Here is a 25665-nt window from a genome sequence, read left to right on the forward strand (position 1 = left end):
TCCATGGATCATGAAGAAGTGGTGATTTTTGGATTGGGGGCCAGTGTGTCGCATGTCGGGGATACAAGGGGTCATTGTTGTGAAGAACAGCATGTGTTTGTATCCGTGGATGCGGCCCACACTGTCCGTGCCCTGCTCTCTCCTCTGTCTGCTGTTTGTTTTTGAAAGGCGCTGTTGCTCCGAGTTAGAGGCGGTGATGCGATTATTAAAATCACAAAATGACTGTAGTCTAGACTACACACACACACGTGATGTGCGAACAGAGGTTAAGTTAATAAAGCCCACATCTGGGTGCGTGTGTGCGGTTATACACAAAGTGTGACCGTTTAGATTCAATGCTATCTTGTTATTATCTTGTTACACAATAAAAAATGAATAACTGAATTTACCGGCATGGGTCATTTCTGGTCATTTCTAAAATAAAGAGAAATATTTTTTTCTTTAAAAATAAATGTTTAAATGTGTGCTCTGAATAAAGGCTGCGGTGTTTAAATTGTTGCTTTTAATATAATATTACGAAATATTTTTGTGATGTCGTGCACAACAAGTCTTTCCCGTTTTAATTTTACCAAATGCGTTTAAATAATTGTTTTTGAAGTGAATGGTTTTGCTCCATTCTCTTATATTAGTTCACGACTATAATCACAACTATTATAATCACGTGTTTGCTTATTTTCTAACATATACAGCAACTATTAGGGCATACATTTAACAGTATACTGTCCCCTGGAAACGCCTTTGTCATTTGGTTTTGTTTCTGTGGGATTGTTTATTTGTGTTTGTAGGACTTGATTTTTACATATTTATTATTGGCTTCTTTCCTGAATGTGAATGTTTAGTTTAGCTGCAGCGCATTGAGCTCCTTTAGCCCCAATATTAACACACTTGTAAATCAAAGTTTAGTGGCGTCTCTGCAGTTCTGCGTAAAATAACCTCACCAAAACTACATTCTGCTCCTTTCTGAAATTGTATGCACAATCTGTGCATATATACAGATTATATGGTTATTTTTTTTGCAAAATCAAAACCTTGAAATTTTCTTTTCCATATTTTTTTACTTTTCACTTGTATTTCAGAGAGAGAGAGAGAGAGAGAGAGAGGTGGAGGGAGCGGGACAGTGTGTTTGTGTGTGTGAGAGAGAGAGAGAGAGAGAGCGAAAGACCAATGAGAGTTCTCTAAATTTGCATGTGCACATGTAGTGTTCCTTTAAGACTTGCACCCCCCCAGAATCTTTTTATTTTTTTCCCTCTCAGCCCGATACAAGGAGCTCTTTAAGCCCCGACACAGACACACAGAGCAGGCATTCATACTTGGGCAGCGCAACGAGGGGGCTGGGGATCGAGCGTCACTTTGGAAACTCGGGAACTCACGGATTCTCGTGCTAAACCGGCGACCTCCCTTTCTCATTACTGAAGTAAGGCGCTCCGCATTTATATCTCTTTCCTCTCTGACGCAGGTGGCTGCTCTGATTCTTCTGCTATATTTGATTATTTCTTCTCGCCGCAGAGAAAATGCCCCGAATTAGAATTTTGAAATCCATGAAATATCAATGTGTTTATTTTGAGTAGAATCATGTAAAGTGCTTCTATATTTTAAATGTTTTTAATGCCATATAAAACTTAAAATTTACCATATCTATTTTAAGATGTTTACATATTTGTTTAAAGTGTTTCTGTTACAGTTTGGGTGGTGAACACGGTTACATTATAATCTCTGTCACTGTGTCATGTTGTTTTCAGTGTAAAAAGTGTTTCTGTTTTATTGTTCATGCGTCAGCTGTTTGTACACTAACATTTAAAGTATTTCGCTGATTTATTCACTGAAGAGACAATATCCGTTTTCCATACTGGAGAGTGAAAATCGCTCAAAAGCATTTAAAGTCCAGGAGAACCTTGTGATTCATAAACTATCGTAAAACTGAAGAGGAAAAACAACCCAGAAGTTTCAAACAAGCAAATATCGACCTTGTTGTCAAACCGAGCGCAGATAATGAGGTCACATAGCAGAAATTCATTCCGGCAGTGAAACACGAACACGCATGGCTCTGTTCACAGTGCGCGAAAAACAAAGTTTACTATCAGATATAATGAATCGACTGACATTTGCAGTTGCAGACTGGCGAGTGTGTGTGGAGTGGATAAACGAGTGTGTCGTCTGTTCCTAGTTTGAGGCGCGTGGAAGAAATATCATACTTTATAATTTATATGTTCAGTGACGAAAGGGAATTATCAGCACTCCGTCATGTGACTGGCACTGCTTTTCATTTTCTCTCATAAGACATTAGGCCTAAATGCAAGGCGCGTGTCTTACGAACACAGAAACACGTGCGTAATGAGGCGTTGGGTGCTTTGCGCACGGCGGTTTACGCATAGCGTGTCTGCGGCGCGTACGCGTTTGAGACGTGATGACAGTGAGATGAAGTGAAGTGGCCTTTCAGAGCAGGTGGTCAGCGACTATCATTTATCATTAATGCGCCTCGGACAGATGGTGAAGCTTTACACGTTCAGCTTTATGCGCTGGGAATGGATGAAGTTGCTTAAATCCACTGTGGTGGTAATTAAATGCTGGTTGAACCTGTTTCATGCTTGAACTTTAATCACGAGTCACATTATTATTTTGCTTTGCAATCAGCCAAATGCAATCTTTAATTATTGCTGCGTTACCAAAAGATTCAGGGTCGACTTTAACCAAAGCCAACAGTGAAAGTGAAATTGATATTTCTATTCCTGCTATACATGCTCTCTCTAATATAAATCTGTGTCGCTGAGTGTTCATTGACTACATTCACTTCACGGGAACACACGAGGTCTCAAAATGACAGCCTATTCCATGTCACCAGACGTGGGCGAGATCCCTCATTTTCCAGCAACATGAAACTCAAGCGGGAAAACAAAACAGTGCTGCTGGTTCACTGGAAGTTCGCTAATTCACATCCAGGTAGTAAAGTTCGCGTTTGGGTGTTGATTTAATGGACAAAAACAAGGACGTATTTTCCTCCCGCGATATAGACCTGCTCCTGTTTAACAAACAGACAGTGTCTAATTTACACACGCGCGCACTGACACGCACATACACGAAGTTTATATTTCCAGCGCCAGACTGTGTTTATCCAAGAAGTGTGGGGTATAAATACAAGGACTGTGCTGCTGCGATTTCATGTCATTACAACACCTTCTCTCCTGGGAGCTTGGAATAACTGGCAAACCTTAAACAGTAGCTTTTTGGGACGAAGACGAAGGAGCTGGACCTCAGCAAATATACTACAAATATACTATTGCAGAATAAAAACGTTTGTTTTAAAGGCAATATTTTGTGTCTTATGGCAAACGGACTGAATTAGAGGCCTTAGTGGAAGTGTTTAACATACAAACAAATAGATCATCTCAAGAATTATTTAGGATTGAAAAATGAACAATTCTAATCTTAAAATGCAATCTTAAGTCACATAAAACATGCATTTCCTTTAAGACATTAACATTTACAGACAGAACCCAGGTAGTGCTCAAACACCTGCTCATTTGACCAGGTAAGTGTCTCGGAAAGACTTTTTGAATAATTTCTGCTTCTAACTTTATATTTAAACTTTTATTAAACAATTTCTGGATTGTAGTTGGAATTTCTTCATGGCTGTCAGTAAAACGTTGTATTTTTAGTAAACATCAGCCTGTGTGTATGGTTATTAAAAATAATCATCCAAGTACAATATTAGTCACTGTAACACTTTGTCCTTTAATTGACTTGAGCTCATGGCCCCGGTAAATCCTGCGCACGCCACTGCCAAAGCACTTTCAAAGTTTTGGAGAGGTTTTGCTGCACCTCCTCCCTGCAAGTTCAGCTGCCGCTGGTGTTCTTTTTAGTCTTTTGAATGAAAGTGGGCTCTGACACGACTCAACTCCTCATCGCTCTGCTGTTTCAGGTCTTCTCCACTGAATTTCCATCGCGGGACACACAGGAGGGAGACGGAGAGAGAGAAGGGGAAGTAAGGAGGGAAGTGAGAGCGGGTGAGTCGGGCGCAGGCATTTTTGTATTAGCAGGTAAACTGGGGTCCAAGGTGCGCACTGAGCCGCCTATGATACCAACCACCCGGATGGAAAGAACTTTAATGTGGAATCCTCATAGAGTTTTGCAACGGAGGCTGAGAGTAGAGACAGACTGGCAGTTTATATTATAAGGATTCAGACGCAGACACAGATCAGACAGCGGTGCTGAAGGGACAGACAGCAGCAGAGACCCCACACATATCTGATCATTTAAGTACAGGCCTTACATCCTCTGTGCACCTGGAGGTTTGTGTGTGTAAGAAGATGTCTAGAGAGGAGCAGAGCTTATCGGAGGTAGAGCTCAGTCCCGGGATGTCGGACGACAGCCGCTCGCTGTCTCCGGGACAGTCCTCCGGTGCCACAGCTGGAGGGGACTCGCCTCTGCACGGGCACCAGCAGGCGCAGCTGGCGAGCCTGCGGGACGACGCGTCAGCGGGCTGTTCCTCGGCCCGATCCGACGATGAGGAGGAACGCTTCCCCACGGGGATCCGCGAGGCGGTGAGTCAGGTTCTTAATTGCTACGACTGGACCCTCGTGCCCATGCCCGTGCGCGTGAACGCCGGAGGCAAGAACAAGCCGCACGTGAAGAGGCCCATGAACGCATTCATGGTGTGGGCGCAGGCGGCGCGGAGGAAACTGGCAGACCAACACCCGCACCTGCACAACGCGGAGCTCAGCAAGACACTGGGGAAACTGTGGAGGTGAGGGGGCCACTTTAAGTGTCGATAGTCCACCTATACTTATAGTCCACCTAAACCTTCAGACACAAAAGTTAACCCACTGCCTTACATATTGACATATCATTTTGACACAATTAGGGATGGGTATTGATAAGATTTTTGCGATTCCGATTCCATTTTCGATTCTGCTAAACGATTCGGTTCTTTATCGATTCTCTTATCGATTCTCATTTGGAAAAAAGGAGAACAAACAGGTCAATTAGAATCAACTTTAGTTCAGTTAGAAGTAACATGACTTCACAAACTGTCTTGAGGTATAATAATAATAAAATAAATATTCTTGTATGTAGAAATTAACAACATACAATACAAGATAAGTTATTCTGTGGCAAATACAAGAATGGCCAGTAACATCCAGTAACATTTTTCTAATAGCCAGTGACGAATTCAGTCAAACTCAATGGAACTGTGCATTATTACAGCTATGACGAAGTTGTCACGGTCATTTTCTAAATTAAATGCAGAAGGCATTCATTTAATGTTAACTGTTAGTAATAGCAGGTTTTACAACGAGGCAAATGGCGCTAACATGATAGGCAGTGTTGTTACCTGCGGTATTAACAGCAGAGGAGGACATGCTAACGTTGCTGCTGCTGCTGCTGCTGCTGGGTTGAGAATCACTCCGGACTCGGAGCGTATCGAAAACGCGACATTCATTCAAAGTTATCGCATGCTGTGTGCGCAAATGTTTCTGCATATTGGTAGTATTTCCTCCCGTTGATGAAATCTCCACTTTGCAAATATTGCAAGTTACCCTGTTGTCACCCTTTCTCGTGAAATGTAACCACACTTTCGAGCGTTTGTACCGCTTGGGTGCCATGTTGCCGGCTGCACTGCACTGGACGTCGCTACGCACGTTGCGTACCTATCTTGCGTAAGCTACGCAACGTGCGTGGTGACGTCATTCGCGCCCGCTCGGAATCGATAAGGGAATCGTTTGCAAAACTGGCAAACGATTCCAAGGAATCAAAACAGTCGGAACCGGTTCTCAACAAGAACCGGTTTTCGATACCCATCCCTAGACACAATATGTCAATTCGAAGGCAGTGGGTTAACTCAAAACACACAAACGTTTTTTCACCTCAAATGATCTGTAACACCTCAAAATCTAATTTCTCACGTGCATTGGCTTCGACACCAGGCCTGCTTCATTCACATGGTGTTATATTGTACTTAAGTTGATTTCACAGTATATGACAGGACTGCATTTACCTTCATGCCTCCATTTCCTCTTCTTAAATCTTCCTAGTTTTGCCTGCTGTCAAACATGTCATTTTTGAAAATGTATTTCCAGTAACTAACTTTTAGGAGAAAAAGACCTTTCTCATTTCTGATTACAGCTCACCAGCTAAACAACACTATCTGCTGTGAATGCGCAATGGTCACATGTGACTGAATCCAGGCTAATTTCATACACTTTATTTTTGGTCACGTAGATGGAGCATCTGGCTCCTGAGGAGATAAGAGGGGATTTTCAGAGGTGTTACGCTTATAATCAAAGCTTTTCAACTCTGAAAGTTAAAAGTGAAGGTTTTTTTTCATGTGATTTAAACTTTAATTTCAAAATGACCCTTCTATTATTTGCAAGTAAACAATTTTTGTTTCATAGATTTCTAAGAAGTGCTTTGAATGCTATTTCTGTGACAAGAATCCAACTGTGTGTGGGCATCTCTTTGATAATTGATCCGTTCTTAAAGTTCCACTCTCAATTTTAATGGAACCTTTTCCTATTTTTGTTAAAAGCAAGATTGGGAAGGTTAATTTAATTAACCCTGTGGGGAGCGAACATTAACAAGATGAAGACTTGACCTTGGACTCAGGCATGATTAGTTAATTGGCCCAGAATGATGATGAACAGGGAGGCTGAGGAAGGTCAGGAGTTTCTCATGCCATTTCTGCCAGCAGTAGTAATAAGGGGCTCAGACAGGATGCTTCTATGGCACTGCATTATTTAATTACTGTCAAAGTCAAAAGCCCTTAGCAGACATGACATTAGATACAGCTGCACAGATGCAGTGGTCCTCTAGAATTGTTAGTGTTTAAGACTTCATCTGAAGTTTTTTCTCTTCTTCTTTTATGTGGACAAACAATATCCTCCATATTTTCTTATTACCTAAGACTCCTCAATGAGAGAGACAAGCGACCCTTCATCGAGGAAGCAGAGAGGCTGAGGAAGCAGCACAAGAAGGACTATCCTGACTACAAATACCAACCACGACGCCGCAAGAATGGCAAGCTTGGATCCGGATCAGGAAGTGAGGCCGACGGCCATTCGGAGGGTGAGGTCAGCCACAGCCAATCCCACTACAAGGGCCTTCAACTGGACATGGCCCCCAGTGGGGGAGCCCGGTCCCCTCTGGCAGATGGGCACCACCCTCATGCTGCAGGTGGGCTGCAGGCTCCCTTCCACTACCCCACTGACAGTCTTCATGTCACACCTATATATTAACCTGCATCCAACTCTCATATATACAGATATTAGTTTGTATCTGCCATGAAAAAAAACTGTAACTAAATGTTTTCCTGTGTCCCTACAGGTCAAAGCCACAGTCCTCCAACGCCTCCTACAACTCCTAAGACAGAGCCTCAGTCAGGGAAAGCAGGGGATGGAAAGAGAGAGGGTTCTGGTAGTGTGGGCTCCCGTGGTTCAACAGGACCAGAGGGTAGCTCAGGCGCTGTGGGACCGGGGAAACCTCAGATTGACTTTGGTAATGTGGACATTGGTGAGATAAGCCATGAGGTGATGGCCAACATGGAGCCTTTTGATGTCAATGAGTTCGACCAATATCTTCCCCCAAATGGCCACCCGGGGGTTGGACAAACTACTGCAGGAGGTGCAGCTATAACAGCATCTCCAGCCTCACCGTACACCTATGGAATCCCCTCAGCTCTGGCAGCGGCCAGTGGACACTCAGCAGCCTGGCTCTCCAAGCAACAGCAGCCTCCGCAACAACACCACAGCTCCTCCCTGGGCTCAGACCCATCCAAGGCCCAGATCAAGAGTGAAACTGGAGGTGCAGGGGGCCACTTTGTAGAGGCCGTCTCAGCAGGTTCCCATGTCACATATGCGCCCCTCAGCCTTCCTCACTACAGTTCTGCTTTCCCCTCACTGGCCTCCAGGGCTCAGTTTGCTGAATATGCTGATCACCAGGCCACAGGGTCATATTACGCCCACTCAGGCCAGGCCCCGGGGTTGTACTCAGCCTTCTCTTACATGGGGCCATCCCAGAGGCCCCTGTACACACCCATTACTGACCCAGCTAGTGTACCGCAGTCACACAGCCCCACACACTGGGAACAGCCCGTCTACACGACACTGTCGCGGCCATGACAGATAACAAAACCAGAGGGCACTGGTGCAGGTTCAGCCCCCATATCAGACCCAAGGAGCAGCAGCAGCAACACTAACAGCAAGGCTGGTGGTATCGGGGGTCAAGGTGGTCTGAGCTGTGGGGAGTGGACAGGCACCGGGGGAGGAGGCTGGGGCGGCTGGTGGGGAGAAACCCCACTCTGTCATTTCCCAGATGCAGAAATGCTGCCACAGCCCAAGTATGATCTTGGAGCGTGGTGCGTTCAAGGCGTGGTTGATTATTAGGGGGCGCACAGTGTAGAAGTAGAGTGTGTTACTGTAACAGTGCTAACACTCAACACCACTGGAGCGTTCCAGGTTATTTTCAACAACACAACTACAAGTGTTTATAGGCAGTAAAGAATCATGTCCTCATTGGTTTGTTGACTCATTGAGTATCAGAGGAGGCACACGGTAGTCTACACCTCACACTTAAATAAAGGGGTCAACAGCAACAGGGATTATTGCACACAGTGAGTATTAACATCTAAATATGGAACAAAGTAAGAACTTTGACCTGAGTTACAGCCAAGTCATACCACATACCCTGTTTGTGGAGAGCTGTGTTGTATTTCCACACAGACATACTTGCCTGCAGTACAAAGGTTGGCGCCAGTCTAGTGTTCCACATATACACACTCAACCTCACATTCCATTTTAGTAGCAGATTTCTCACCAGTAGCTCGCCATCATTTGTATGTCCTTGTATTGTTGGAGCACGGTGTTGTACATGTTTTGGTACCAGTGTTCTTCATCATATAGCCTAGAGCACGGTTGCCATCTTCTTCATTGTGTCTTTTGACCAAAACAAGAGCATGTCACCAAGTGGACTGGAAAGTGTTGTGCTACAGGAAGCATGCACAGTCAGCACATTGGTCCACACAGACTCAAGACTGGAGATGTACTTGCATCCATCCACAGAGGGTCCATGCGTCCCAACACGGAAATGGGTGGAATAAAGAAATGTATGTGGATGTAACATGGATCCAAGCGGACATCTGCATGTACCCAGATGCGGAAAGTATGATCCGGATATAATAAAGGGTGTCAATGAAATCATTGTTTTTGTACCAGGGCAGGGAGCCAGTTCATTTGGCTCTAGCCCTTTTAATTCTCAGGCAAGACTCACCCTTGATCAGATGTTAGTTGTGTATTTTCTTTTGGAAAATCAATACAACAAATATCGACAATTTTATGCTGATTTCTTTGGCAGATTTGTCCCTACTTATTTGAAATGAGTGAGTTGTGTTTTTTTCCAGATGATTTTGGTACACCCCAAGGAACGTACATGAAAGACAAACGCCCTGAAAACCACAATGTTTTCTCAATTGAAATTTATATTTAGGCAAAAAGAAAAGGTTTTACTTTTATCAGATTATCTATGACATTTACTTGAAATTATAAATGTACATATATTGAAACATGCAGATATTAACTATTTGTAAATGGACCAAAGTATTGTGACCAAAACGATAGACAGACAGCTCGATAGATGAAACAGATTTTATGTTTCTCCCAACAAGACAGTCAAAACTACCTTACATTATATGTAGCTAATTAGTTTCCTTTTGTGTTTTTTCACAAAGGCACTGATGATTGTGATGACTTTCATTCTTCATGTATCCTTGTTGAATATTCATGAAAAGACAGCTCTGTTAAGCAGTGGATATTTTTTCCCACTGGCCATGTTTGATATAAGTCTTTGTAATGTTCTTTACATTAATATTTAATATTGATGTCAAATGCTTTTGCCATTATTATCTCCACTAAATGCCAGCGCCACTGCCCTTTCTTTGTCTGATAATCTTTTTTGAAATATCACATCTTATGATTGTCATGTAGTTTAATTTTAACAAACACTGTCAGAGATGCCAGAGATTGAGCAAATAAAGCCTGCGGGAGTTGAACTTTTACACAGCCTAATATTAAATGTGCCTTGACCTTAATAATATTTGTGACTAAAAAACAACACGGAGGCAACAAGCTATTTGTTTTTTTCCAAATCCTGTTTGTATACTTACCATTCCATTGTAACCTATTAGTGAACTTGTCATCTTTTATAATCAGTTTGGTAATATCAGTTTGGTAATATTTATCACTAAGCTCCCATCAAACAATTGTCTATGTATTTTATTAGCCAAGTAAAAAATGTGTCATTTTATTTGCTTTTTTATGTATATCACTGATATTTTCTTTATTATTCCTGGACACTGATATGAACAATATGCATGTGACACTGTTTGTTTTAATACACAGTCCATTGGAGCTTAAAGCCAATTAACATTTAGCAATTTACCGCCAGCACTCCAGCTATTTATCTGTATTGCTGTGTTAAACATCTGTAATGTTGCTATGGGTTTTGCATTTCCTATTTATATTTGTTTTATGTTAGTGTGCTCAGTTGATTGTTTCTCTCCACTGTGAAGAAACCTTTTGACTGTTACTGCCATATTAGTATTTAATCTCTTGTATAACTGCTGCCAGCACAGTACCACAGCTTCTTAATAACAGCAATACCGCAGGCCTAAGCATGTGACGATGACTAATGATCTTTTACTCTCACTTGAAATAAAGTTGTTATTTCTGCTTTAACACAAGTCTGCCTCTTGAAACATTTTCAGAGTGGAACAAATGATGGAAATAAAAATGTCCAAGTGTGATAATAATAGACAACAACCTGCACTAAAAAACAGCTTAATGCCCCCATTATAGAAATATTCTAGTTATCACAGTGACATGTATTCATCTTGTCATGATTAATCACACCAAAGATCATGCCCTCATGACATCAAACAGCCCAAGCACTGCTCATATTATCTGAATAATCTGTTCAGCCACTGGTCAATTCACTAGCTGATGGTGACTTGGCTCAAAGCAACAGCAAACCATGATTGTCCATTATCAGAGGTACACCGAATATGAATGACGGTGCCTTGTATGTGCGGACTGTGAATTTGATGGTGGAAGATAATGTGTTATATTACAACACAAGTGTCCACATTCACAAATAGTAGTTCATAACTGATTACTGCAGCTCAGAGGTTCCTTCAAGGGAGCTTTAAGTAATGATTGGTTATGCATGCCTATATGCATATTTCAAGTTTGTTAGAATGTGCGTGCATATGCGTGTGTGCGTGTTGCAGGTTAAGCCTGACTCCTAATTCCCTCGCTTTAATCGGCTGTGTGATACTTTGGAGAGACAAAGAAGGCCATTGAAAGAGAGTGGGGGGGAGGAGGGAAACCAGGCAATGAGGGAGCCTTACCCATAACTGCCTGGCCTGTAGCTTCACTGGGATACAAAGGGACTCTCATACACTTTCTGCACATAGACCCTACAACCCCCACACTCACCCCTTCCACTGAAAAAAAAGGGGGGGGGAACTCATCAGGTTGCAGCTGTAATGAGATCCTAAGACTCCAAAAGTTGACAGTTATCAAGAAAAACAATGCCGGTTAAACTAAAAATATTGTGAGAACTGACAAAGCAAGGTGTCTTCATCGTGATCTCACTCCTTCAAACAGTGCAGAGAAAAAATGGATCAGGAGCATTGTTCGGGAGGAAGGGCCGTTTGTTGTGTTTCTCTCTCTCACACACACACACTCACACTGATACATTGACAGCCAAAAGAGGCTCTAAAAGTAACATAAGACACAGTATCTGAAGTGAAAACGCTGGGGAAAGACAGATGATAACCCAGTAAAGATGTTCCCAATCTGAATGAAAACTGGGGAGTGCGACTAAATCAAAAAAGAAAGGAGAGGCGAATGGAGAGCGAAATAATGTGTGGAGCAAGACAACAAAGACAGAAATTACCCACAAAAAAGACTAATTATTCAGAAAGAAGGGCATAATGAAGAACAGAAGAAGAGTCATACTCTCATCAGGGTTAAGGGCAGCATGATGGTGGCCTCACTGTGGTGGATGTGGGTAAGTCACATGGACTGCGCCCCTCCATCTCATTAAAATAGAGCAATGCCAGCCCTAGGCACTGCAATCAAAAGTCTCACTGATTAAAGCAGTGTTTGATAAATCAATAAGAATAGACAATTTCTGAAGAAATTACCGTGGGATTGCTGCCTTCTGCCCGAGCTGAAGCCAATCTGGCATGCTGCATTAAAACGGTGTGAATGAGAAGCTAACATGATAAATTCAAGCTAAGTGAATGTCTGACTGTTTCAACTTGATGTGATGGTCTAAGGCAGTGTTTCCCAACCCTGATCCTCAGAATACTGCCCTGCATGTTTCAGATGTTGCCCTGCTCCAGCACACCTGATTCACATGAACAGCTCGTTATCAGGCTTCTGCAGAGCTTGTTGACGAGTTGATCATCTGAATCAGGTGTGCTGGACTTGTTCAACTTGTATCTCAGCTGTTCTACCTAGCTGTATTTATATACAGGACATGACATGCATATTGTAAATAACACTGCACACACCATAATACACCCATCCACCTGGAAGCAGCTGGAGTTCCAACACAGAGCTTCTTCTACAACAGCTAATGACAAATTTGACCATAAACTGTAGCCAAGAGGAAGGGAACTGGCCTTGTAAAGAGATGGTTTCCAGTATGAATCCCATGACACATCGAGAGCTGAGTTGCTTCTAAGCAAGGCATGCAAACCCAGGTGCCGATATGTGCAGCCCACAGCCCCTGTGTCCGGTTTATGTGTTCACTGCTGTTGTGTAATAAATATGGGTTCTAAATTCTATAATTTTCCAGCCTCTCTTGTTCAAATATGTAATGGTTCACTTTTTGCACAGGCAACAAACCATTTTCAAAAATGCAGGTCATAAGAACAGTGCAAACTTTTCACTTAGATGCAGAATTCAAAGAGCTTTTACAGATGTTATCAAAGACTGTAGAAAAGGGGAGGAATAAAAGGAGCATTTTCAAATTACAAAAGAAAAGAGTACTTAACAAACTAACCTCATTTCAGGACTCTGTCTTACACTTCTTAAGCAGGGCTTTCTTTAACATATGTATCAAAAATTTGAAATTTGTGCAAGAAATCGCAAATATATAAATGGTGATTTTTCAAATTGATACATACTGAATACCGAGTTACCTGTAGAGAAACTGCTACATCTTAAAGAATATATGCAATTTTTAAATCATTATGAAATCATGTCATGAGACAGACAGTCTAAACATCCGACTTATTACATATCCAAGTATAAGTGTGAGTAATGTGAATAAGATGTGGACATTTATACAAAAAATGGTTTATTCTAAACTATAAAAGAGTTATTTTACACTGATCATATCTCTCATCCAAAACAACAAATGGAATAAGCACAACACAGGAATATTATGTAAAACAAAGAAAATGTTTGATTTAAGTTACATTTCCCCCTTGTGGATGTTAATTGTAATGCAGCTGTTAAAACAAGAAGAACAGTGGAACCAAACTGGATCTGACTTGAGTTGTGTTACATGCACCATCACTCAGGCCCAACAAAAATGATCAACCTGCAAGCAACACAATGTTCTGGCTTATAAAGTAATTTCAATGTCTGATAAGTGGAAACATTTCATGTGTTCATATTTCAACAACATAGAAACCTGATAATTTTGTGGATCAAATGGCAGCATGAACAAGTTGAGGGTGACTTCATCAATGTCTGGGTTTGTGCTGCTGACTGACCTGGAACAGTGTTAAACAGCACATACTGTTGTGTCAGTTGAGACTGGACCATTTGTTTAATCAGTTATGATGAGCTCATCACAGCCCCAGTCCTCATAACTGCCATCAGGAAGGTACCTGCGGATGATGATGGGGATCTTTCTGCTCCTGTTCAAGGGGACATGGCAACACAGTAAGACACATATCAGGACAGAGAAGCTCCACATCCTGCTCTTTAAATGATGATCCTAAAGATGGAATAATGATCTGAATCAACAAACCATAACGGGTTAAATAAACTGAAAAAATATCACTTACTTGAGCTCTTTCATAGCTATTTGCAAGGGATCTGTTTCTCCTTCCAGCTCCACCATGACTGGAGCACACATCCTGTAGGAAACACACCAGCAGAACGTTTTATTACCTCAATAACTAAGAGAGTCCAACAAAGAGACCTTTGTACAAATTACCATGGAGGCCACTAACCAAAGGACGTGCAAATTTAGGGATTAGGCAAAGCCCCCCACAACCCTCATGTGGAGGATGAAGTGGTAGAAGATCCGTGAGTGAGTAAAGCTACCTATGTAACTACTAATTGTCTGTGTATTAAAGTGATTGACCAGTGTGTGTAGAGAGCGAGAGAGAGAGAGGGAGGGAGAGATTGAGAGAGACTGTTTGAAGTGAGTGAAGTAAAGCACTATTAATGCTCCATTACAGTGCATAAAAGACATCATGTATGATCACATTGTGGTGGTGGCTACAAGTAAATCAACATATGGGCAATGGGAAGTGTATATATTTAGTGTGTTTTTGAATCACCTAATTACTGGCTCAGAATTAACCACATTTATTTCCATTGGGGCCACAAAGATTCACTGATGACACTCATTGGTAAATCTTCTCACGAATGACACCACTCACGCAATCTGCAGAGCTCGTGTCCCCAGCACCCTGGCCCTCTCATATTTGGTCATGTACTGTGTTGTGATCCTCTTCTGGTTTGCCTGCTGTCCCTCTCCCGCTGGCAGGATCTGCACATTCTCCTGGTCTTCCTGCTCATGAATACAAAGAAAACAGTTTGGGCTATATACACACACACTATATACAATCAGAAATCAAATGTTTTATCCAACTAGAAGCTCACAGTTAAACTATGAACTTACGTCTTCCGCGTTTTCGAGGTCATCTAACCCCTCGTCCTCCTCAGCATCATCAAAATCTCCATCATCGAAGCTACAAATGTGACATAAAGTAGTTACGACAAAGAACAAAGACTCTGAGTAAGTTTAAATCACCAGTTCGGCTAGTTACCCGGCTACACGATGGTTAGCAAGGACGCTAGCCCACCTTGTGTTGTGTAAACGCAGCAGCTCATTAACGCGTTAAAATTAGTGAGTCGTTACTTACTTGTCTTCGTTGTCGGACATGTTTTATATTGAAGCTCGTGAAAATCCTTAAATAGTTGTTAAACACTTATTTCCGATTTTCTGACAAGCGTTTTGTTGTCAACACGAGCCCACATGAGCGTTACGACCATTCGACTTCCGGTGACTGGCGGATAAAGTTCCGACTGAATAAAAGGAACGTTCGTCCTACGTTCCGCTTATTTTACAGTTTGATGTCAGTTTATCAGCTTGTTGCCAAGTGTTTGGAAAAATGAATCTATTTGCCACATATATGTTATGTTTTTCAGAAATACATGTCGAAAACATTTGATAGGTTATTTCCTGCTCATACCTCACCGCAACACCAACATAAATTGTGCTTTGATTTTCCTTGAAATGGATAACCTATATTTTTGTTCGTTGAGATGTATAAATAAAAAGTTGTTTTTTTAAAAAAGAAAATAAATAAAAACTCTCCTGAGGACAACAGCGAGGAGAAGGATGTAGCTGCAATAAACCCTCACCAAAACCCACACTTGTATGCATTTATATATGTTTTATAACCCTAGGAAGCCAAAACATACATGGACACGTTTGGTGGGTGGTTTTCAAAAGATACAAGCCTGATCTCAGACACAGGGTCCCATTTTCAAGAGACCTGTCAAGGACAACACAACAGCACAACATATTGGGTGTGTTCAGGGTTGTATGACCAACAGCAACAATGTAGTAGACAAACAGGTCTTTTATAGGCCTATGTCAGGCCGTGTACTTTTGCATTTACAATCAGCCTTTACAACACACCATGCTCACCCTGTTATCTTTACTATATACTGTATTTTCGTGTTTTTCTAGCAGCATGTTCATAGTGGAGCTGCGATTGATGACTATTGATTTACTAATGAGGTTCTCAGCATTCAGACGAGAATACTAAAATTCCAGACCTTCCGTCTCACACCATAATACACCCATCCACCTGGAAGCAGCTGGAGTTTCAACACAGAGCTTCTTCAACAACAGCTAATGACAAACTTGACCATAAACTGTAGCCTGTAGCCAAGAGGATGGGAACTGGCCTTGAAAAGAGATGGTTTCCAGTATGAATCCCTTGACACATCCAGGGCGGAGTAGCTTCTAAGCAAGGCATGCAAACCCAGGTGCAGATATGTGCTGCCCACAGCCCCTGTGTCCGGTTTATGTGTTCACTGCTGTTGTGTAATAAATATGGGTTTTAAATTCTATAATTGTCCAGCCTTTCTTGTTCAAATATGTAATATACATACACATTATTAGTTATTATATATTTCATTAACAAACCACTGTGTTCTTTTATTGACCTACATTTCTCCTTAACCTAACTTTTTTTATAAGGATATAATTGCTTAAAGATCAAAGATTATTGCAGATTACAAGCTAGAATAGTTACTGCAATACTTTTCTCAGCTGTTGTGAATTTCAACCTCTTTTCTGCAGTATTACACCAAAATAATAAAAGTGACAATGGAGAAAAACCTTATAAACAAAGACTATTCTGCATGAATTTAAATGTAGCCTTTTTTTGATATGTTGGCATATCAAGCCTCATAGACAAGACACAGAAAATTCCAAATAAATATTTATTGCATAGTGCAATGCATACAAGTACAAGAAAACACAAATATTGTCTGCATGCAGCAGATAAAAAGTAAAGTGAGAAATATGGCAGATAAAATGTAAACCGATCCTTAGCACAGATTAAATTATATTTAATTTTGTCTGTTTATGCTACTCTTCTCTCTAGTTTGATCATCTTATGGTATAAATGACAAATTAACATTTATAATCTAAAAACACAGACGACTTTCTTTTCTAGGGAATATTTTTGGTGGTGGTGTGAGTACATTAGCTCTTTTTTCCCATGGAGGACTTGATGGTGTCAGCTTTATGGTTCAGCATCTTAAAAACGTTAGTGGGCTTTAACTTTCTTTTTGACTTCTTGAGCTCTTTCAGTCCTTCTTTCTGGAACTCTGGGAAGAAATAAGAAGAAATAGTAGTGCAGTAAAATCACAGTCATCGCTTTAAATGTGTTTTCAGACAATAAAAGACAAATATGTTCTACTGTCTTCACAAGAAGAGAGGAGATATCAGAGAGACAGGAAAAGAGGGACCTCAAAATTATCTTCTCACCTTTGTTCTTCATGAAGGCTTCCGAGAGCCCATCTTCTTCTCTTTCCCTGAGTACAAAAACAAAAATTTAATTTCTGAATTACACAAAAATCTTCAAGTATAAAGGAATCATTATTTTGTTTTCCATTCTCCATTTGCACCTCTGCCTGTCCTGTTCCAAGCTGCTAATGATATGATTTCTCTGTTCGATGATGGCGACCAGCTCGTCCATCAGCTGTTGCTCTCGACTTCGATCCTCCTCACTCCAGTCCTTCTCTGAATATGAAGTCAACAGTATGACACTAGGGAGACATTTATCTAAAAAGCTTTGGTTATTTAGAAAAATAAATGTTGTTGTTAAGTATATATGTCAGCTGATACAAATGACATTTACCTGGTTTATTCAGGAGACACCTGAGCTCATACTCCACGTCTGTCTGCCTCTCCTCCAATTTCTGCTGATTTGTTCTGGGAAAATACACCAAACTTTAAAACTTTCCTTTAAAGATAAGTCTAAATGAAACAAATGAAAATACTCTAACCAATTAACCAACCCCCCCCAAAAATAATTACAACCACAGAATCCACATAGTTATCCAGATTTAATCCAAACCTCTTCCTGGATAGTTACAGATTTTTTTTCTTAATGACTTCTGTGTTTATTTATGAGAAACAAGAACATTTTGAAAAATGCTTTACACAATCTGCACCAAAAGTTGATACTTCTTTTGCCCATACCCCATTCGTCCAAGAAAATGTGTAGTTTTTATGTCATGCTAAGGGACAGGTACACATGTGGCATGGAAAACATAACCTCTTCGGTGAAGGTAATGAAATGACATTGTAGGCCATAAGCCAAAAGGGAGGGAGTCCAAAAATTAATCTACAACCTCAAAGCCAACATTTCCTTTAGTCTTAAACATTTACCAAGGAACAGCCAATTATGCCTGATGAGATTACCTCAGATCTCTGCTGATATGATGAGGCTGCACGAGATTTAACTATACACGACGTGAGGAATCTTGAACTGGATTTGACAGGCAGCCAATGTAAAGCAGTCCAGAGATTAAAAGCCAAGACAAAATGAAAAGGGAATTATCGTCATCAAGCCAAGAGGAAACTGACACATGGATATAATCATCTCCACCTCCATTATAGACATAATGAGTCTAACAAGGTTTCTCAGCTGGTCAATTCTCAAAGCCTGGTACCAAGATACAGATCACTGTGATTAATGAGGGTAAATTTAACAGATGAGAATAGAGGGCCAAGCATTTCCATCCCACTGAAAACTATGCAGAGGGAATGCAATGAGAAAAACTATGGTGGCAAAGTAAGCCATCTGAACAGCGGTCAGGAGTCAGGAGTGTTAGCTGACATTTAGGTGCAAAACATGTAGGAATAGAAAACTCTATGGTTAGAAACAGTCAAATAAAATGTAAAAGGTACTCTCTTTTTTAGAATGTCACGGTCATGTTCAACCCTTTAAAATGCATATGTGCCAAAATGTTTTGGCCTCGAGCCTTTATCAACATTACAGTACAGTACATATTTTAGAGGGTTGACCATGACCACATTTTCTTTGACTTTGTATACAACTATGTACAGTATGTAATCTATTGAAATGCAAGCACCAAGGCCTTTACGTTGATTTCCTGGAGAATTATGCACAATTCCAAAACTATATCATTAAAAACGCATCGACAAAATAAATCCACGTATATTAGTCTGAGGGACATGTTAAAACAAGCAGCAACATGCTCAGGCCATTTTTCATGAATAAATATAAAATAGTGGCAAACAAATCCTCTGTATTGTACTTACAAATGAACCAGCTCTGCATCTCTGCGCACCAGAACTTGTTTGTCATGCAGGACAGAGAACCACTCCATCAGCATCCGTTCCTCCTCTTTGGCTGAAATAAAAAAGCACAGATCATGAAAACAGAGATATACATGTTCCCGTGCAGTGTTAGTATTTGTGCATACTGTACAGCAAAGCAGGGTGATTTTGTGCCAGTAAATAATTTGACGTACCATCCTTGCAGTCTCGCAGATTCATCTCTAGTTCAACTCCTCTGTCTTGCAGTGCGTCCAGCCTTTCTTCCAATTGTCTCATCTCTGTCCGCATGTCCTCTATAGATACACACTCATCTGTCTTCACCTGTCAGCAACATGGAAAGAAACAACTCAGGCACAATATATCCCACTCCCACAATGCTGTGCACAACACCTGATCCTGAACCTGTGAGGGCAGGTCAAGCAATACACACATAAAAGACCATATGCACTCACATCCACACGCATGAGAAATATAAAGTCTCTAATCAACCTAAGGTTGATACTCAAACTCCAGCCAGTCTTGGGTCTGTGGCAGGAAGCTGGAGTAGAGATAACATGGAAATACAGAGAATGGCCTCAGTCAAACCAGGATTCAAACCAGGGACTATGTTTCTGTGAGTGCTAACCACTGTGTAGAAATGTAAGTTTCTATTGAGAATACACAGTTATTGAGTGATAATAATCATCATGTATTCTCAGGCCTAAATCTAGACAGTGTACCTTCCTCTTGATGATTGGGAAGCCGTGTCCAGGGGCAGATGTCCGTCTAGAGGGAGGAGCCTGGAAAGTCTTGGATTTTGTCATTGAGGGTTTTCGATCAAAAGGATTCTCTCTGTAGGCCAACTAAAAACAGCAGATAAAATTGGAGTTGTTGAGATGAAATTTATTAGCATTAGTATTAATTAACTCTTGCATATAAAACACTTTTTGAACCTGGCATGTGTACCGTACAAAGAATCAACATAGCATTCAATGGATGGTGTAATTGTATGAGTCATCTTTGACTGCGCTGTGCACACACCCAGCACCCAGAACCAGCCGACGCATGGAGGCTCACTCTTAAAGAAAACATAGCACCAAAGTGACACAAATTCACCACACTAGTCAACAGCAGATCAGGAGCTCCAGTGTCCCTGCGAGCTGAAAATGCTTACTTTATCTACTGTCTTTGGTGCATGAGGGTTTGGGTCTTACAAACTTCAGTTTCTAGTCAGAAAATGCTGTCAAACAATACAAGAGATAATACATTACCTGCCTAAAAGTGACATAATTCTTAAAATACCGTAGGCTTAATGTGGCATAGATTTTACTTTGCCAGTAAGTGGTATCATGTCTCCATGTCTCAGGCTGTGCATACATGGTACACTCCAAAAAACCTGACCCGTCACTTACATATCTTTAACAATATCGAGCGCAAACAGGCACATTTTGTAAGTGTCATAAAACAGTCACTATAATAAGTGATCAGCCTTTAACTCTGGTCATACCTTACTTTGGCAAGATGCGACAGATTCATGTTCCCCTGTGGGACCAACTGGCACCGAGGAACCATGAGAGTGGGCAGACGGGATGACTGGCACAGAGACACTTCTGGGTAAACAGTGACTTTGTTCTTCATCTTCAGTAACACGTGAGCCTCTTGTGACTCTGTTTTCGTCTATAAAAGGTGAACTGATTTGACTTGTGTGTTCACTGGGAGTCTCCACTGTGTTAGAAACTGCAGTCACTCCCTCTGAACGGGCAGATATTGCAGCTCCAGCCTCTTTGTAATCTGATCTCTTCGTTGGAATGGCTTCATCCAATGGATTTACGTCATTGTCATTGGATTTAATATCAGTATTTTTAGCATCACCTGAATCAGTGGTATCTCTACTGGTGTCCTCTGTAAGACCGGCTCCCACTGAGGACATGGTTTGGGTTTTTGACTCAGCCTCCCCCTGTGTGTCCTCATGCATGTGCTCGTCAAATGGATTAGGACCAACCATTCTGGGTCTGGACTGGGACTCCCGCATTTTAGAGACAAATTTGGTTCGGGGAGCGGGTACTGGGGCAGGAGCGGGAGGCAGGTGTGTCCATGGTCCAGGATGAATGATGGTCTTCCATGGATGGTTGGTTTGCACTTTAGGGACGCCCACAGTTGGGCTGGTGCTAAAAGGAGACAAGATAACAGGTGCTTTTAGAGATTTTAGAGGTTTTCTTTAAGGAAACAATCACTACTATCAATATTATGGTAAATCAAAGTACTTTAAAGTCTGGTGTATAACATTTAGGACGGTTTATGGGCCAGAAATGAACAATACTACCTAAAATTGTTTCTGTAGCCTTAGACTATGTTGTTTATATTTATTTTAGGCATCTCAAAGACTAATAAGGGTAAGTTGACGAAATCAATCAGGTGTGCTGGAGCAGGAAAATATCTAAAACATGCAGGACAGAAGTCCCCAAGCAATGGGATTGGGAAACACTGTTGTAAAATAATATTCCTTTCACTTTATTTGTATTTTTCTATATTCTTTTTATTTCTTTTTATTTTAATTTCCAACTATTTCAATGGCTCCTTGATCTGCACTGCAAAAAAGAATCAAACTTCATAACTTTGTAAGACAATGTGATAATGAAGCATGAATATTGAATTTGAAAATGTGATATTGCTGATATGATATAGTTAAAGTGATAATATAAGTATAATAGAGGGGAGAGCTGAGTGATTGAAGGAAAAAAAAGAGTCTTACACACGAGATGAACAGAGTGAAGACTTTCTTTGATTGGATGGATTACCTGCATGGACAGGGAGAGAAAAGACTAAATGTATTCATCAAGAGAAGACGTACCATCCAAACACACAGATATGACTGAAGACACAAACAGATGGAGAAAATGATCATAGTGCATATTTACCTGCAACAGCTGAGCCACTTGTTGCCTTGGATGTTTTGGTCTTGGGTGCAGGAACAGGGAACACAGAAGAAGACTCAGACTTTTTTCTAGGTGCTGGAACAACACGACCACCTCCTTCTGTCCCTTGTACACATGACGAAGAGGGCGGGTGATTCTTTAGCATTTCATCTTGTATCCTGCTGTCTTCCAAAATAGGTGCAGATCCAGCTTTTCTAGACCCTTTGTCTGTCCTGTCTTTATCACTTGGAAGGAGACTATCAGGAGGTGCTGGTTTCGTTAAATCAGTCTTCAGCTCTGCAGTTGAGTCTCTGTTTTCACTGCTTTTCTCATCACTGATCCTCTTCTGCTTTTCCTTTCCCTCCATCTCTGGTGTTTTATAAACCGGTCTGTCCTGTGACTCTGTTTTCTTCATGTAATGAGGGACACTGGTGATTACCAGGCCACTGAGAGATAATACATTACCTGCCTGAAAGTTACATCTGGGATGATTCTCAGTTGATCTAATCTGCTGATTGTGGTCAACATGAGTATTTTCAATGTCTTTTTTATGGAAAGTGCAGATCAGGGAGCCAACGTCACTTCCCCATTTGTAAAACTCTGGTAAGAGAGTGTTGTGGCACACTTTGCACCTGAAGAACGAAAACAAAATGTGTTACTACAAAAACCTGACCTCCTGAAATGTGCCTAGATAAAGCACAAAAACTATAATTTGACAAAATAAAACAAAGACAGATTCCTGACAGGAGGTCATTAAAAGAGGTTACTCGAAAGCCATTAAAATTAATACTTCTGATCCTTCGTCTACACACTCAAACACTAATGAAAGCAGAAAAAATAAAGCTGCTGTTACATGAACTTTGCAGCTCATTTAAATAAAGACGTAAAGAATAACTAAACTATGGTGAACTATGTAGTTACCTGAAACAGCTGCAATGGTAGACCTTTCCGTCAACCAAATGTCTCTGTATGAGGTGGACAGGCTTCAAACACAAGGCACACACCGTCTGTGGCCTGGTGTTGGACAAGTGATCTGTTTCTAGGTGAGTCAAACTCTGACAAGAGAAGAGGAAATGGCTGCTGAGATGAACATTTGTATGCAAGAGGAGGCGTGTTCACAGCGAGAATGTGACAGAGACCGATTACCTTCAGGGGTTTGGAACCATCAGAGCTTGTCAAAGCAACAAAGCCTGCTGCAAAGTGGAGAAAACACAATGCAAATGCAACATAGTCAAGACATTAAAAGGTGATAATCTCAATGATTCTGATCTGTGTGTGTGACCCAGAACAGCACACACTGTATAATCCTAGGAACCTGTGCCTTGTTAAAATGTCAATGAGGAACACAAAACCCGTTTGCTTACTTGCTGCAAGTAACTTCAAATAAAAGCATGTGATAAAGGCAAACAGACATAGAACACCACAAACCACGTGGAGACTTCCTGCTGAAGAAGACACAGTAGAAGTGTGAAAGGTAGGTGATGATGCTCAGACAATCAGGCACCTCGCAGGAAACCATTTCCTTTGGGTCCAACAGTGCAGGGATGCCCAGCTTTGTTTGTGCAACCTGAAAGGCCTGCAAAACAGGAGGAATGGTCGCAGAGGAGAGAAAATAAAGTTTGCTTGCTTCAGTCACATATATAAATAGTAAACACAGAGTATTAAAACATGTTTGCACTGTGTTGCCAGTGAAAAAGATGCAGATTAATCACTCACCAGGTTGTTATTTTGATAAACATTATCTTCGGAGAGGGAGCTAAAATCTCTGGGGTGAGGGAAAGAAAAATCAGAGATTGATTAAGTGGCTATAAAAAGAGAACATTGCAAACACAATGACAGCAAAGCATTGGGGGAAAGTTTTCTACATGTTAGTTAAATAGTGGCTCCACAAATACAAAATTAAGTCAAATAATCTGAGATGAGGTTGCTGTGAGGTGTGAAATGAATCCACAGTTTGTAAAAAATGAAAACAAACAAACTAATCCCATGAAATAAAATGAGAAAAGGACAAGGAAGGAGAGACAGTGAGAGATTAAGCAAGATTAGTTTGACAGGTCCTGCTCTGCTCCAGATTAGACTGCAGGCAGAGCCAGTGAGGCGCATTCTCAGGACAAAACAGATCACACCACATCTCTAGAGTGTGGAGCCAACTATACAGTGTTACAAACAACTATTTCCAAGTGTATTTACCAAGAGTATAATCTGTAATCTCCAGTTTCTATGAAACATACTTACATCAGGTCGGGTCGGTGTTTGTGGATGATGGCACAGAATGCAAGTCCATCTCTGAATGACGTTGACATGTTCTTTATTTTCACAGTGGGGTAAGTGGCGCATGTGACGCGGCACCAGTCTCGTAAAACCCTCGGTGACACCAGAATGTCTGCGTGCTCAGACATGTTTTATATAAGTGTATAGATGATCGATTCAAGTTCGTCCGGTCTGTCGTTGTGGGGGAAACAGGAAACGAAAAACATCGTCTGCCACTGTGCAAACTTTTTTTCTCTCAAAAAACCTGTAGGTTACATGGAGCTGGTGAAGCAGCAGAAAGCACATTGCGTTGTTTCTCAATTGTTGCTGCTTCCCCCCGATAGAAACTGAAATCCGTGAGACGACTTTACATTGTTTCCAGTCGCAGCTTCAACACTAAAATCAAATCTCGCCACAGTCCACCATGGAGCCCCTGTGTGAGCTCGTGTCCCCCAAACACCTGCGGTGCTCCAGACTCTGCAGATAAACCTGTGACAAAGGTTTGAAGATAAAATCAAATCCCGTTACTTGCAGCTGCAGTGCTCCTTGTTGTGCTCCGCACTCGGTGACGTGCACAATAGCTGCCGCTGGAGGGCGACACAGAGCTGCTGATTCTCTATAATTAGGACGGAGAGGTCTCCGGTTACAGTACAATATAGAGAGATAGTAACATACAACTATAAAACGTTCAAATAGGATGTACATTATAGACAGTTACCAGAATATATACAGTATGGGCTTGATATTTACAGTATAAACAAAGATTGAACATAGGATATTGTATGTTTATTGCACTCATGTAAAGTATATTATAAATATTGCACGTGGGATGATAATATAACGTAATATAAACATTTGTAGTAACTTGGTTCCACAAAGTAAGAGACTCTCCAGTATCTGGCACTGTTTATTCAGGAATGTTACGTAGGCAATTACATGATCACTCTATCCTATTCTACCATATATCTAACAATATACCTATCATAGCCATAATAAACATCAGAGGTCCAAAGGTCCACAATACCACAACATTATAGACAATAGTTAAAGTAACAATATTAACAAAGTAGTGGTAATGGGCTATTAATACTACATAGCAGTAATAATGTAACTGTGCTACTATCAGATACACTACAAATTATAATGAAGGGAAAAACACAATACACGCTTTTTAAATAGTAGTGATAAAACAAGCTAATTAATGAGTAGGTTAATAAAGCAATTGTTGTGATATTTATAATCAAAATCTATTTGTTCTATTTCCCAGTTTCCGCAATTTTTCCTTGTTAGGACACCAACAAGTAATATCAATTTATTCATTTATCTTTTTATTCATTCATTCATTCATTAATAGTATTTTTGCCAACAACAAAGTTAGCCATAAAATGGAATA

General features: G+C 40.9%; 3 protein-coding genes across 6 annotated transcripts; 1 reads left to right on the forward strand and 2 right to left on the reverse strand.

The window, feature by feature from the left end:
* The first annotated feature begins 1236 nt into the window (after positions 1-1236).
* On the forward strand, positions 1237-10726 carry sox10 (SRY-box transcription factor 10). 2 transcript variants are annotated; one of them, XM_044050921.1, is made up of 4 exons: positions 1237-1414; positions 3917-4741; positions 6899-7059; positions 7318-10726. In XM_044050921.1, exons 2-4 carry the CDS (start codon positions 4305-4307, stop codon positions 8109-8111), a joined length of 1392 nt encoding a protein of 463 aa, XP_043906856.1. In that variant the 5' UTR covers positions 1237-1414; positions 3917-4304; the 3' UTR covers positions 8112-10726. The 2 variants fall into 2 exon arrangements, with proteins under 2 accessions (XP_043906856.1, XP_043906855.1); XM_044050920.1 differs by having other exon boundaries at positions 1241-1414; positions 6899-7167.
* A 2613-nt stretch (positions 10727-13339) lies between these two features.
* polr2f (RNA polymerase II, I and III subunit F) lies at positions 13340-15314 on the reverse strand. The gene is made up of 5 exons (XM_044050939.1): positions 15164-15314; positions 14920-14989; positions 14678-14808; positions 14075-14146; positions 13340-13924 (listed from the first exon to the last, which is right to left on the reverse strand). Exons 1-5 carry the CDS (start codon positions 15181-15183, stop codon positions 13834-13836), a joined length of 384 nt encoding a protein of 127 aa, XP_043906874.1. The 5' UTR covers positions 15184-15314; the 3' UTR covers positions 13340-13833.
* Positions 15315-16743: 1429 nt separating this feature from the next.
* On the reverse strand, positions 16744-24856 carry LOC122785202 (MICAL-like protein 1). 3 transcript variants are annotated; one of them, XM_044050913.1, is made up of 15 exons: positions 24258-24856; positions 23739-23787; positions 23451-23598; positions 23169-23215; positions 22944-23077; positions 22026-22654; positions 21860-21905; positions 20615-21275; positions 19848-19970; positions 19323-19449; positions 19111-19201; positions 17681-17754; positions 17448-17604; positions 17308-17354; positions 16744-17147 (listed from the first exon to the last, which is right to left on the reverse strand). In XM_044050913.1, exons 1-15 carry the CDS (start codon positions 24419-24421, stop codon positions 17023-17025), a joined length of 2622 nt encoding a protein of 873 aa, XP_043906848.1. In that variant the 5' UTR covers positions 24422-24856; the 3' UTR covers positions 16744-17022. The 3 variants fall into 3 exon arrangements, with proteins under 3 accessions (XP_043906848.1, XP_043906850.1, XP_043906851.1); XM_044050915.1 differs by having other exon boundaries at positions 17448-17562; positions 24258-24855; XM_044050916.1 differs by lacking the exons at positions 16744-17147; positions 17308-17354 and having other exon boundaries at positions 17451-17588.
* Positions 24857-25665: the final 809 nt, after the last annotated feature.

The sequence above is a fragment of the Solea senegalensis genome, linkage group LG19, assembly GCF_019176455.1.
Source record: "Solea senegalensis isolate Sse05_10M linkage group LG19, IFAPA_SoseM_1, whole genome shotgun sequence".
Lineage (NCBI taxonomy): Eukaryota > Metazoa > Chordata > Actinopteri > Pleuronectiformes > Soleidae > Solea > Solea senegalensis.

What these genes read in the sequence shown, in the direction of transcription:
- polr2f (XM_044050939.1), bottom strand. Translation starts at nt 15,183, where the DNA reads ATGTCCGACAACGAAGACAA. An exon ending in ACCTCGAAAACGCGGAAGAC is followed by an intron (nt 14,809 to 14,919) that starts GTAAGTTCATAG and finishes ATTCATGAGCAG; the next exon opens with GAAGACCAGGAGAATGTGCA. An exon ending in ATAGCTATGAAAGAGCTCAA is followed by an intron (nt 13,925 to 14,074) that starts GTAAGTGATATT and finishes CCCCTTGAACAG; the next exon opens with GAGCAGAAAGATCCCCATCA.
- LOC122785202 (XM_044050913.1), bottom strand. Translation starts at nt 24,421, where the DNA reads ATGTCTGAGCACGCAGACATTCTGGTGTCACCGAGGGTTTTACGAGAC. An exon ending in TTTATCAAAATAACAACCTG is followed by an intron (nt 23,599 to 23,738) that starts GTGAGTGATTAA and finishes CCTGTTTTGCAG; the next exon opens with GCCTTTCAGGTTGCACAAAC. An exon ending in AGCCTTCATGAAGAACAAAG is followed by an intron (nt 17,148 to 17,307) that starts GTGAGAAGATAA and finishes ATTTCTTCCCAG; the next exon opens with AGTTCCAGAAAGAAGGACTG.
- sox10 (XM_044050920.1), top strand. Translation starts at nt 4,305, where the DNA reads ATGTCTAGAGAGGAGCAGAGCTTATCGGAGGTAGAGCTCAGTCCCGGG. An exon ending in ACACTGGGGAAACTGTGGAG is followed by an intron (nt 4,742 to 6,898) that starts GTGAGGGGGCCA and finishes TTATTACCTAAG; the next exon opens with ACTCCTCAATGAGAGAGACA. An exon ending in GCACCACCCTCATGCTGCAG is followed by an intron (nt 7,168 to 7,317) that starts GTGGGCTGCAGG and finishes GTGTCCCTACAG; the next exon opens with GTCAAAGCCACAGTCCTCCA.